Genomic DNA, 13996 nt, shown 5'->3' with positions numbered 1-13996 from the left:
TGACCACTGACATGTCCAAACGCTGGAGAGTTTCCCAAATTCTCTCCAGCGTCACCGTCCCGGTTCTAATGATTGAAGCACTTGGCTGAGGAAGGGGAACATTCTCTCCCTTCCCTCCGTCGGTAATCGCCACCTCCACTCCTCGCTCCAAGGGCCCCTGCAAAACCACTTCCGGTCCCGGGAACCCTGTCTGAGGGTAGCGTCCTTCGGGCTGGGGCGGTGGGTCGAGTTCCGGAGGCGATAAGGTGACATCGGGTCCAAAGCTCCGTTGGTCTCCTCCCAATGGGGCAGCTGGACTACCTCCGGATTTCGGGGTAGATGTGGTCGTGGTATATCGCTCCATTGTTTGTTGCCGAACAGGCTGTCTGGGCAGCGAGGACTCGCCCCTGACAGAACCTTTTCGCTTTGTATGCGGCATACTTAGAAGAAAAAGTGTCTTAGCAAACTAAACTCTGGAGTTCTCAACCCACGATCTTACGTGCCGCCATCTTGTCACGTGACCGTGAATTCACTCCTCCTCCAATTTGTTTTAAGTGTTACCATGTAACTTCATTGAGTGTCCCTAATCTTTGTACTTTTTGAAAAAGTAAAAAAAAAATCAATTCTCTTCAACTCATTCTGCACCACTTGTAGTCCTTAATATTTCCCCTCATTTGTTTTTCTTCTAAGCTGAACATCCCTAACCTCTTTAGTCTTTCTTCATACAAGATGAGTTCCATCACTTGGTTTAAACAATCGCAACTGTAGTTCGGCTCTCCTACCTTTTACTATGCTGTTTTGACCTTTGCTCCATTTCCTATTATTGTAGTTCTTGGTTTGGTCTAATCCCTGGAGGTAAAGTCTATAAGCAGTTAAAGTAGACCTGGAAAAAAAGCATGGAATGTTGCTACATTTTGGGATCTTGCCAGGTACTTGTGACCTGGATTGGCCACTGTTAGAAACAGGATTGTAGGTTAAATGGACCTTTTTTGTTCTGACCTGGTATAGTCATTCTTGTGTTCTCGGGCAGAATACACAAAATATATGACTACGGGGGGGGGGGGGGGGGTGGGGGGGGGGGGGAGGGAACACCTCTTCCAGTTGATTTTGAGTATGGTTCACAAGTTAAGTATGGTCTATGCAAGTTTTGTAGCAGAGAATTTTACCAGTCATTTAAGTAGAAATAAGATGACACTTTCTTACATTTTACCCTGGTGGGGGACCCTGTTTGAAAACCTTTTTTGCTTTGTTTTAATTTTTCTGACCTTCTGCCTTTTCAAAGTTGCAGGACTTGGTAGTCTTGACCAAAATTTATAAACTTTCCATCCGTTGCTCTTCTGGCTGCAGTGTAGCTTTTCCCCAGCATCCCTTTGGATATTGTCCTGCTAGCTGGCCACCAGGCTGGTGCAAGGATATTAAGTGCCCTGGGCACACCTTCAGCCTTATACCTTCTCCCCTACTTTTAGGCCCCTTGTCTTCTCTATTATAACCTCACCTACACAACACCTCCCCCCCACAAAAAAAACTGGCTAAATTGGCTGTGTGAAAACAGCTTACACTTCCTGCTGGCAGAAGGACCCTCCATTGTGGTTATTCTGAATTTATACGATTTAAGACCTATTTCATGTTTTGACTGCAGCTGTTCTTTGCTGCTGCTGCCACAGGTGATGGCCTAATGGTAAAGCCGGCACTGGCAGCCACATCCTGCCACTTCTCTGGCCTTTAGCTCTGTCTACTGCTTCTATATCAGGCAGCTAAAAGACCTCATCAAAGTGGCTGGGAACAATATAGACACCAGTTTGGGTATCTGCTGTCAGCTACCGTTCTGTGCCTTGTTCTGCTCATTGTAGAAATTCAGGGAAAACCTACTGTTGGGAAAACGACCGCTTTTCCTTCCTTCCTTCCCTCTTCTACTACTACTTATCGTTTCTGTAGCGCTACTAGACGTATGCAGCGCTGTACACTTGAACATGAAGAGACAGTCCCTGCTTGACAGAGCTAAATTATTGACATGCATTGGGCCATTTTCACTTTTCAAATTGTTTTGGGCACTGTCTTAAAAATCCGCAATATGCCCTCCTGTCAGGGAAAGACTGAAATTGTCCCAAATTTAAGCCAGATCTTTATGGTTTCCATGCAGATGTTATGTGCCTAGCTCGGAAACTTGTATCATTTGAAGGTGAATGTCCCAGTGGTGCCTGTGCCAATTCTGCCTTGAGTGTGTGTGATGTCTCTTGCCTTCTGCTGCTGTGAGATAACAGCTGCTGAAAGCAACCTATCCCTGCGGGGGTGAAGTAGCCTCCTCACAATACATTGCTGTACTTTTAATAAAGCTGCAGCAATTCCAGGCACTTATAGTGATGTGTAATGAGCATGTACAAGGTGGGATGTACTTGAAAAACATACACTGCAGAGCAGGTGCCAAATGCTGAGGGGCCTACACATCTTGAAAATTGTTTTTATTACTCCTGGTTTGTGTGTGCATGGTGGGGATGCATCTGCAGGTCCGGTTCTTTCTTTTCTCTCATTACTCTGTTTGCCGTTCAGCTGTTGCTAATTAGAAATACCCTGGCAGGTAAACAGCAAGGTCAGCCTTGGGAAATGAACCAAGTCAAAGCTGTGCGGCTGCAAACTCAAATTAAAAGCACTTGGGGATCTTTTTCTTCTGCAAGTGCCAGACAGGCCTAGGGAGGCGGAGAAAAGTTTTTCATAAAGTTAAGCACCATTGTCTGTGACAGTATTAACCTGTTTCATCTTGCTGAGGAAAAGCTGGCTGCCAAGCCATGCCCCAAGTAAAACCAACCTTTTTGCAGCCCTCAGCCTGGAAATGATGGTTTCTTGTTGCAGAGTCTAACTGCGGCTTAATTTCTTTTGTCTTTGTGTATAGGTGACTGGAGCATCCTGATGCCTGAATATTGAAGCTATCTTCTGCAGAAAAGAAACTAAAATCTTTCCAGCCTTTTTTCTTTTGTGGGTCAAGGTGGCACTGATTCTGCTGGTAATTTCCAGTTTCTAGATGGGGACAGGAAGTCCCTGGCAGTGCTGATTTAAAGCTGGGAGAAATTAGTAGCTGTTTAAAAAAAAAAAAACACACCAATGAAAGTGATCCTGGAAACCTTTAATCTAGATATCAAACAGATGCTGCTCCTCTACGCAGCTTTTAGGGCGTAGTATTAACAGAACAAGTACCATTTGCAAGAAAATATACTCTAACTTCTGACTACACAGCAGCACCAAATAACCTTGTCACCATCTCATCTTAATCCCGCTCGAAATCTGAAATACTTCTGGGGCCTAAGGGAGAAAGCTGAAGATTTAACGTGGATGAAATGGTTGCTCTGCGCAACAGGAATCGGAAGGTGTTCACCCTGGCGCTGTCCTTGTTTGCCTTCACTGTGATGTCCTTTGTGCTGAACTACACTCAGCACGTGGGGGGTATCACCTGGCACCCCGAAAAATATTTTGGCCGGATCTCGGAGCAGATCAAGAGGTGGATCAAATCCACCTGGCGACCGTGCAGCTGCAACAGGTGCATCTCGGATCCGGGCATTTCCTTGTGGTTTGATGAGAGATTCAATCAGTCGGTGTCACCTTTGCTGACCAGATCTAGTCATCGGATTTCTACAGATATCTACAAGTGGTGGGCGGTAAGTAGTTAACATTCTGCTGCCTGTATATCTTGACCTGTTTTGTGTTGGTTTTCTGCTGTTAAGGTTCTGCAAAGGATTTTAATTTTGTTTCATTTGGAAGAAGACACTGATGAACTGTCATAAGCTTGTGCCCAGTTAAAAGACCGGTTCAATGACTTGACTTTCTTCAAGGGAGGGATTACAGGATTTCTTGTTCATGGGCCTCTTGCTAGCTAAGGGGTCCTTTTACTAAGCTGTGGTAAAAGTGGCCTTACACCTTTACGCAGGTTTTTCCCACACGCTAAGGCCATTTTTTTTTTACTGCAGCAGTAAAATGGCCGATTTTTCCATTTTTTTTTTAAATTAGTGGCCATTTGCTAATGTCACCATTAATGTGCAGCTGTTAAATTACCATGTGAGCACTTATCAACACCTATTTTGTAGGCAGTAAGGGTTCACATGATCTTGCTCACAGTAATGTGGATGCACCAATTAGTGCAGGAATTTCCATTCTGCCCCAGACACGCCCCTCTAACAAAAATATTATTTTAATGCGCCAATGTGGAACTTAAAGCAGGACATTTGAGTATGTCCCACAGTATACCCTTTTAAGCTGCGTTAAGCGCACGTTAGCACTTACTGCAGCTTAGTAAAAGGGCCCCTAATTCTTTTTGGAGCCAATGTAATTTTAAATTGCAGTTTGTATGCTGTGAATTTTATCTGTCTTGGTTTGGGTTATTCTTTTTTATTTTAACTAGCTTACTTTTTTCAAGCGGAGATTGTATTCCTAAGGAAAGAACAATTTTTTTTTTTTTGTTCTCCAAAGAATGCTACAGACTTTTTAAAATATCTTTGACTGTACCAATGCTAATGCAGTACCATAATTTTATTCAGATTTAACTCCTGATGCTGTAGATATTTCTCTGTACCCAAGAATCTACACTGCCTGGTTTCAGAACTGGTCCAAGTAGGAGGGTGTGGGGTTTCCTTTCTTTGAAGGATGGAGGTCTTGTATAGAGCAATGCTTCCCAACCCAGTTTTGTTTTTTTAGGTGACAGGATGCTGGGCTTGATGGACCCTTGGTCTTTTCCCAGTGTGGCATTACTTATGTACATCGCCCTGAAGACTTTTTACCATTCTGAAACCATGTTCAGAGCAGATCACAAAGCAGGAATTTAAAATGAAAACAAGAAAACCTAGACTTGCTTTTGAAACAACAAATTGGCATCCTCAGGGATTTGAGTCCATAAATTCTATAACCTGCAGTTGAAAATGCATGATTGTACTTTTGAATGAGCCCTTTTAAGAGAAGGAACTGATAGGGACCCTGTATCTGACAAGCACAGAGGCCCTGTGGCAAAATAGGATCATCGTCTTTAGTTTAGCTTAAGTGCTAAAATTGTTATGCTTATTTAAAGTCCCATTCCCCCAGATGACTACCAAAACAGAATCCGCTTTCAATAACCAATAGGTCAGGAAAAAGCATAGATGTTTTCAATTAGGTGGGGGGAGGTAGAGCTGAACCACCCCCTCACCAAAAACTCCAAAAACTGCTGCTGTAACCATTTTTTTTTTTTTTTTTTTAGTATTGCATAATAACTGGAAGCAAGTTTAAGTGCTTATCTCTGGTATACCCTTCCTCCTGCATATTACTTTCTTAACCTTCCTTGCCTCTGCTGATCTCTGCCAGTCTCTTTCCCCCCCCCCCTCCCCCCACACCCTCCACAACTCTACCCAATGTAGTCTGCAGCTGACAAAAGGGGCTTCTTGAGGGCTCTGTACTGTACCTGCCTGGAATTATGAGAGAAGGTTAGAGAAGCATAGGTTGTAAGCAGAGCATTTGGTAAAAGCAGTTAGCAGGGTTTAAAAAAGTTTTTGGCTAATTTCAGAAAAGTCAAGTCCATTAGCCATTATTAAGGTGGACTGGGGAAAATCCACTGCTTATTTGTAGGGTAAGCAGAATAAAATCTGTTTTACTCCTTTGGGATCTTGCCAGGTACTTGTAACCTGGATTGGCCACTACTGGAAAGAGGATGCTGGGCTTGATGGATCTTCGGTCTGTCCCAATATGGCAATGCTTATGCTTTTATGAGAGTGGTAAGTGTGCCGCTCAGTCCACGCTTTTCTGCCAGGGAGATATCAAATGTGAAGTGTCCTACTGGTAGCCCCAGAGTGCTACTGATTAAATGCTCTGGAGACCTGTTAACTTCTTAGTTAACCATGCAGCTGTTGGTTTGACTTAAATTCCACCAGAACCATTTGTGACTCCCTATTTATTTACTTACCTACTTAGGCTAAAACAAATATTTACACACAAACCCAATTCTTTGTACAATTTAAAAAAAAAAATTCAACAATAAGAATACAATCCAACTCTAAAATGCTCCACTTTCACAAAAATAATCTGTCAGGTTCAACATCATTGGATAGTTCAGTTTTGGGAACTACTGGCCTAAAGGGGACAGCAGGCTTTCAAATAATAGTGACCTGCGTTTATCTGAGGTGCAGTTAGCGGTCTTCTTTGTGAACAGTTCATCTTCTGCCTTGGTGGGGGTTACATCGTAACACAGCTTCCATTTGCTCTCCACTTTTCTTGCCAAATGAATGAGGTACTTGGAGAAATACACAAGTGGGAGGTTCAAAATAATAAGAGCAAGGGGACAAAGAACAATGAACATTAATGCTCAGTTTCGGTAATTAATCCAGTACTTGGAAGGAGAGGGTCTCTTGTATTCCTTTAAGTAGAACGGCAGCATTGTGAAAGCCGATTTATTTGATATCAAGGGGTGGAAATATGAGAGATGTAACCTTTTTTTTTTTTAAAGAGGTGTTAAGTTCGAGTGGTTTAGCATTTCAAAAAGTCTGAGGCTTCTCAGAAGGAGGAAGGTTCAAATATCTGAAAGCCTTTTGGGTGAAACGTGGAAAGTAAGGACAGGGAAAGGGGATGAGACTTTGATATACTGCATTTCTATGGCTACAATCAAAGCAGTTTACATCTTATATACAGGTACTTACTTTGTACCTGGGGCAACGGAGGGTGTGACTTTGCTCAGAGTCACAAGGAATTGAACCCAGGTTCTCAGACCACTGTGCTAACCACTCCTCCAAAGTGCTAAAAACGAGGTGTTTTGTTTGTGTTAAACTAAGTGGGGGGAAAAATGGAACCTATCACTAGATAATGACCATTTGGCCTATTGGTTCGCCCATGCAACCCAACTGCTGGGCTGTACAATCCCTTCCTCACTCTGGGGTTCTGTATTTGTCCTGAGCTTTCTTGAATTCAGACATAGTTGTCATCTCTACCGCCTCCATGTGGGAAACTGTTCAAGCATCCAGCATCCTTGTAAAGGAACATTTCCTTAGATAACTCCTGACCCATTACCCTCCTCCTCCTCCTATAAACTGCACCCTCTACCTCTTGTGCATTTGTCTTGGAGTTTTTTGAGCATATGCAAGAATGAATGTATTTATATGTCCTTATCATATCTTCCCTATATCTTCTACAGTGCCTTGTAGCGCTATAGAAATGCTAAATAGTAGTAGTAGTAATCTTCCCTATTCTGCCTTTTGAACTGGAAGAGTGGCCTAATGGTTAGTGCAGCAATCTGAGGACCAGGAAAACGGGATTCCCACCGCAGCTCCTTATGACTCTTGTCAAGTTACCTGACCCTCCATTGCCCCAGGTACAAAATAAGTACCTACATATAATATGTAAACGCTTTGTTTGTAACAAAGGCGGTATGTCAAATCCCATCCCCTTTCCTTTTCCGGTGTCTTGTTTGCATATGCTTTGCAAGAACCATGGACCATTTTCATAGCCACCCTCTGAAACTTCAGTCCAGACTAACGGGTTTATACCCATCTATGTAAGCCACATTGAGCCTGCAAATAGGTGGGGGAATGTGGGATACAAATGCAATAAATAAATAAAAATCTGCCAGTAGTTGAAGATAAGGCACAAATCATAGGTTCTCTCTCTGGTCCTATGTAGCTTCATTGAATCAAAACAATCCTACATACCGTCAATATCCCCTTTCCAAGGCTCAGTGCGGTGTACACTATACATAATCGTACAGCAATTCATAAAACAATCGATAACAGTTAAAAACAATCGCATATTGCTCTTTGGAAATAGAACATAGTAACATAGTAGATGATGGCAGAAAGACCTGCATGGTCCATCCAGTCTGCCCAACAAGATAAACTCATATGTGCTACTTTTTGTGTATACCTTACCTTGATTTGTACCTGTCCTTTTCAGGGCACAGACCGTGTAAGTCTGCCCAGCACTATCCCTGCCTCCCAACCACCAGCCCCGCCTCCCACCACCGGCTCTGGCACAGACCGTATAAGTCTGCCCAGCACCATCCCCACTTCCCAACCACCAGTCCCACCTCCCACCACCGGCTCTGGCATAGACCGTATAAGTCTGCCCAGCACCATCCCCGCCTCCCGCCACCAGCTCTGCCACCCATTCTCGGCTAAGCTCCTTAGGATCCATTCCTTCTGAACAGGATTCCTTTATGTTTAGGTTTTTACCTTCTTCCTAAAACTAAGATAGTTATTATCTAATCTAATAAAAAGGGGTAGTGAATTTCATAAAGAAACTCCTGAGCCAATGTAGAATTTAATATTCTCTGAAACTGAACCTTCTTAAACAGGTGGACATAAAACCAACTGTTAACATTAATGAACAGAACGACCTAACAACTTATAAATAATGATGCAATATTGATCAACAATTCCAATGTAAAACCATATAAAATATGAAAAAAACCCAAGCAAGTAACTTTAAACTTGATTCTCTCAGCTATAGGAAGTCAATGCAATTTGTAAGACATGAGGAGACACTACTATATATGTTCAATTTAAAAATCAATCTTGTTGCTGTATTCTGTATTGTAGTTCCCCCTGATTTTTCATTATACCAGAAAATAAAACATTGTAATTATCTAAGTGTGGCAGAATTAGTATCTGTACTAAGGTTATCAATAGAAATCAAACAAAATAAAACATGGAAAAGAAAATAAGATGATACCTTTTTTTTATTGGACATAATACATTTCTTGATTAGCTTTAGAAGGTTGCCCTTCTTCGTCAGATCGGAAATAAAGCAAATGTGGTAGCTGATAGTATATATAAGTGAAACATCCAAGCATTTCATTGACAGTCTAGCAGGGTGGGGGTGGGTAGGAGGTATGCAAGGGGACATTAAAGCATTTCATTGATAGTCTAACAGGATGAGAGGAGGGTGATAAACAGAGAAATACAACTTTATGGTTTATAATGGGCTAGAAAACCCAGATCCTTGTTAAGTCCTGTCTGTTGGGTGACAAAATATTCAATCATTCTGACTTCAAAGGTCTTACATTCCTGTATTGTTTTAAAGTTACCTTTCAGGATTCTTGCTATGAAATCACTGGTACAGTGTTCTGGTCTTGTAAAGTGTTGGCCCACAGGGGTGTACTATCTGTATCTGTACTAGCAATGCAAAAGCTTGCTTGCCAAAAAGTGGTCTAACTAATCGTAACTGCCTCATTTTTAAACATTTTTTACATAATTAATATGTGACGCATAAGTTAAAGAGGAATTAAGAAACACCCTTAATACTCTAGCTTCAGATTCTACCACAAAAACTTTGTTGTTAAACAGTGTTAGCAAAGAGGGGGTATCAACACCTTGATTCCTAAACCACAAAATCTTGTTTTTTTGAGAGCTGAACAGACTATTCATCAAGGCCCAATTCTGGATTGCATTCATCCCAGTTGTTACAAAGTAATCAAATCTTGATATAAAGGTGGCACTGGTAGTAGTAATAAAATATCATCAGCATAATATATTCACCTAACCCCAACTATATGTTACCAAGAGATGACATAAAATTAAACAAAATTGGAGAAAGCGGGGAGCCTTGAGTGACCCTGCAACCTGGAAACCAATACCTGGAGAGTTGTTTATTTTGTTTTACAGAGTAACTCCGATTAGATAGGAATTCCCTGAACTATTTATTTAGATTTTGCTCACACCTTTTTTTCAGTAGTAGCTCAAGGTGAGTTACATTCATGTACACTGGATATTTCTGTGTCCCAGGAGGGCTCACAATCTAAGTTTGTAACTGAGGCAATGGAGGGTTAAGTGACTTGCCCAAGATCACAAGGAGCAGCAGTGGGATTTGAACCGGCCACCTCTGGATTTAAACACAGTTCCAGCAATTCCTATCTGACTAAATTGTTCCAGCAACAATTCATCGACTGTGTCAAACGTGGCCAATATATCAAACTGAAGCAATATTACCAGATCACATAGGCATAAATATTATTTAACATATGTACTTAAGACAAGCAAGCTTATTTAACATATGTAGTTAAGCAAAAGTCTCAGTATTTTGTGCATTTCTAAAACCAAATTATGACCAATGTAAGATAGAAAATCTGTCCAAATAACAAGAAAATTGCCTACTGACATAAGTTTCAACCATCTTGGAACGAGGGATTCTTGCTACTGGGTGATAATTTGCCTCCACTGATGTATCCAACCTTGATCCCTTCAACAAAGGGGCAAGAACAACGTGTCTAACGGAAGAGTACCTGACTTTAACAACTCATTAAGTCTAAGCATTATGTACTGAATTACCTCAGGTGGAATAGAAGAAAAGAGGGAACCAGGGCAATTGTCAAGAAAGCAATGAGTAATTCAGGCACTACCGTTAAGGGATCCGTATCTGTCCTTTGCGGCGGATTCAGTGGACTTGCATATGGTCCCATCCTTTCTGCCAAAGGTGGTTTCTCCCTTCCATGTGAATCAGGAGACGTTTGTTCTCCTTTGGGTCGGGAGGTTCTTCTCCTGTGGGCCAAAGGCTCCGCAGACTGGATATCCAGAGGGCGCTTCTCCAGTATCTGGAGGAGGCAAATTTAGTCGGTTTTTTTTTTTTGTCTTTGATCACCTATTTGTGCTCCTTCATGGCTCTCGGAAGCCTTACTAGTTGGATGTTCTGGCCAGGGTCTGTTTGGACTTTGGCATAGCAGTCATTCGGGAGTTAGTGGTTGGTGGGGCATGGGTGCGTTACAAAGGGACCATCACCTGCGTGGGCAGATGCAATCTATGGATTGTTCCATAGAGCACCACAGATTATTACTGATGATGTTACAGGTCGAGTTCAGTTCTCTACCTGTATCTGCTGGTGGGAAGGTATAACACCTGGTTTTAGAATAGTGACGCTGACTGAAGAAAATCAGGTAAGGCATAATTTTTCCTTGGTCTTGCCCCCAGCTATATGAATAAATATATTGTGCTTTTTAAATGTTTATATACACGTCCCTATCAGCTTGGTCAAAGTTGGAATGTCCTGCCTTGGGAGGTTAAATTGGAGACACATGTTTTTTCAAAGAACCTGAAAACGTCATTTCAAAAGGGGATGGAACTTGATACACCGCCTTTCTGGGGTTAGTCATAGCGGTTTACATATTATATGCAGGTACTTGTTTTGTATCGGAATCGCAAGGAGCTGCAATGAGAATGAAACCAGTTCCCCTGGTTCAGGCCACTACACTAACCATTAGGGTTCTCCTCCAGAAAAGTTTCTTAAAACACTGATTCCTTGTCATCAAGCAGATTAAGCCATTACGTATGGGTTGTGTCCATCAACCAGCAGGGGGAGATAGAGAGCACTCAACTTTTCACAGTGCCTTATGGCCAGCCAGCTCCACTGCTTCTTCAGTATTCTCTATCTCCCCAAGCAGGGTGGCTGCAGCTTTTTCGAGCTCCATCAGAAATTTGCCTGGGGGTGGCTCCTGGCTTGCCAGTTGTTAGCCGGGGTGTTAGAGGCTATAGCAGCTTCACTTTGAAGGCACATAGGTTAGCCCTTTCCCTGCCTTACCCATGCCCCTGTGGATGTGGACATATTAGCTTGCTTTTCCCTGTCCTTTCCCACTCAGTGGATGCAGGCACATTGGTTTGCCTTTCCCACTCATCTGAGCCTCCGGAGTTCTTATTACCTCTGCTTTCCTCACAGCGTTAAAAAAAAAAAAAATGGAACAGAAGTTTTCCTTTGATTCTTCTATGGGACCGGAGCTGTGATACTTGGTCCGGTGAGTTAAGAGTGTTTTCTAACTCCTCCGGGGTGGGCCCGCGATTGGGGCGTTTTTGGCGCGAAACCGCCATTTTGAATTTTCCCAACGTTTTCGGCGATGGCTGCAGAGAATGTAAAGCGCTGTTCCCGGTGTGGCAAGCGCAAATCAGCAGCGGGGCTCTGTAAATCATGCTGTACAGGTGTAAGAGCCGGCCCAAGCATGGCGAGCGATGATTCTTCCCGCTCAGAGCTGGCAGCGGACGCCATTTTGAATTCTCCGCATGGCGCGGCCTCCGTAGAGACAGAGAGCCCTAAGCCCGGGGGGGGGGGGACCTCGAATTGAGGCTATTCAGGGAGCGGCTAGCCCCGGACGGGATCTGGGTGCCCAGGGCGAGTTTTTCTCCCCTGATTTTGTGTTATTGCATAAAGCATACATGCTGAAAAGAGCTCTCCCTCAAGGGTTGTCTGAGGCCCCTTCTATTGCTCCCCCCAGTGGATTCTGGCCTGGGACTGCCCGCTGAGGCTATTTTCCCTGATAATTGGCATAAAGAAAAGCGTAGAAGGGCTAATTCCCCTTCAGATTGTGGTGCACCTCCTCCCCCCCCCCCCCCCCCCCCCCACCGTGGTCGGGCTGTGAGGATTCGGAGAGTTCTGGCAGGCCTTCGTGGTCTGAGGAGCCAGAGTCAGGTGCAGAATTAGCTGCAATGAGAATGAAACCAGTTCCCCTGGTTCAGGCCACTACACTAACCATTAAGGTTCTCCTCCAGAAAAGTTTCTTAAAACACTGATTTTATGTAAGTTCCTAGACATGTCTTGGTCCTCTTGTGCTGCAAGTCCTCATTCAACAGGTTCTGAACAATGACATAGTATAAGTATTTAATTATTGTATTGTCATGAAGAATTTGTTCTTCCAAATGAATGGCTGCTGTAAATGGTTCTAGAATCTTCTGCCTTTAGACAGTGGTGTAGAACTGTAACGTTAGATTTAGAAAAGCTCTGAAGGCTCACCTGTAATTGCATAATAAGCCCACTTCTCTCTGTCTCCAGTGAGCTCCCCATTTCCACTGACTCTAATACAGCAGAGGGTTTAAGGAATCCTAATTGCTGTAGATGCTCCTAGATCTCTTTATTCAGATTTGAGTTCCTCTATCCACTATGACTAATGGAGCTTGATCGTCTAGCACCTAAAAGCAGGGAGGCCCTTCCTTTATATTAAGGGTGTAGGCCAGAAGGAAGGTTTGAATCTTACACAAGGGATTTGGAGTCCCCTGTTCCTCTCCCCTCCCCCCCCCCCCCCCCCCCCCCATCCTGTTTGAAATACTAGAAAGTAAGGGCTCGATAGTCGGTGGCAATCAGCATTTTGCTGACTGCCGCCGGTGTTATCCCCAGACATTCAGTGCTGGGCTCCGTCGTTGAATTTGCAGGTATATAGAGCCAGTGACAACATAAGAGTGGAGTGGAGGAGTGGCCTAGTGGTAGACCACCGGACTTGCAATCCAGAGGTGGCTGGTTCATATCCCGCTGCTGCGCCTTGTGATCTTGGGCAAGTCACTTAACCCTCCATTTCCTCAGGTACAAAGTTAGATTGTGAGCCCTCCTGTGACAGAGAAATATCCAGTGTACCTGAATGTAACTCACCTTGAGCTACTACTGAAAAAGGTGTGAGCAAAATATAAATAAATAAAATAGCCAGTTAAGTGTAAAATTCATCACTTAACTGGCTACGGTGAGTCTTATAAAGATTGGACTAACTTTCTATGTGGTCCTAATTTATGCAGTTACCATGGCTAATTAAGTGCTGAATATCTGCAGTTAACTGACCAAGTGCTGACTCTGACCCCGGAACTCCCTCAAAATAGCTGGTTTTGAGTTTGGCACTAACCGGACAATTTCAGCGACACTATCCAGTTAAGTGCCACTGAATATGTCCTATTAGCCCTGAAAAGTGAGCCGTTTCTGGCTGGTTTAAATCTCTTTGAATATCTGCCCCTGGGATCCTCCTCCTATTTCAAGGTTGGCTGGATCTTTCACTAAACTCTTAACATTTGACCAAGTGACCAGTGATGTCAAACTCCTATTGCTTCAATAATGGATTTCTCTACAATTTACTTATTTATGACATTTATATCCTGCATTAGCCTGAGTAGAACTCAGGTTCAATATGGTTTACGTAGCAATTAGAAAAACATGAGCATGTTCAAAATATAGTAACAGAAAGTAAAATACATCATATAATGTTAGACCAGTAAATCTTGAGTTAGGAGCAGATGTAATTAAATACTTAGGGCCTTGTTCACTAAGCTGTGCTGTAGGCGTGCTA

At 43.1% G+C, this 13996-nt stretch overlaps 1 protein-coding gene across 1 annotated transcript in view; it reads left to right on the top strand.

Moving 5' to 3' along the window:
* Positions 1-2401: 2401 nt before the first annotated feature.
* LOC115459609 (CMP-N-acetylneuraminate-beta-galactosamide-alpha-2,3-sialyltransferase 1-like) overlaps positions 2402-13996 on the top strand; it is a gene marked incomplete at its 3' end in the record, with an annotated part of 38367 nt that continues 26772 nt past the window's right edge. The window contains exons 1-2 of the mRNA XM_030189419.1: positions 2402-2483; positions 2867-3626. Of these exons, the coding sequence (XP_030045279.1) occupies positions 3309-3626 (318 nt within the window). The remainder of the gene's footprint in view (positions 2484-2866; positions 3627-13996) is intronic.

The sequence above is a fragment of the Microcaecilia unicolor genome, unplaced genomic scaffold (genome assembly GCF_901765095.1).
Source record: "Microcaecilia unicolor unplaced genomic scaffold, aMicUni1.1, whole genome shotgun sequence".
NCBI lineage: Eukaryota > Metazoa > Chordata > Amphibia > Gymnophiona > Siphonopidae > Microcaecilia > Microcaecilia unicolor.
Note: the sequence above shows the minus strand (reverse complement) of the source record. Positions and strands in the feature narration are given on the sequence as shown.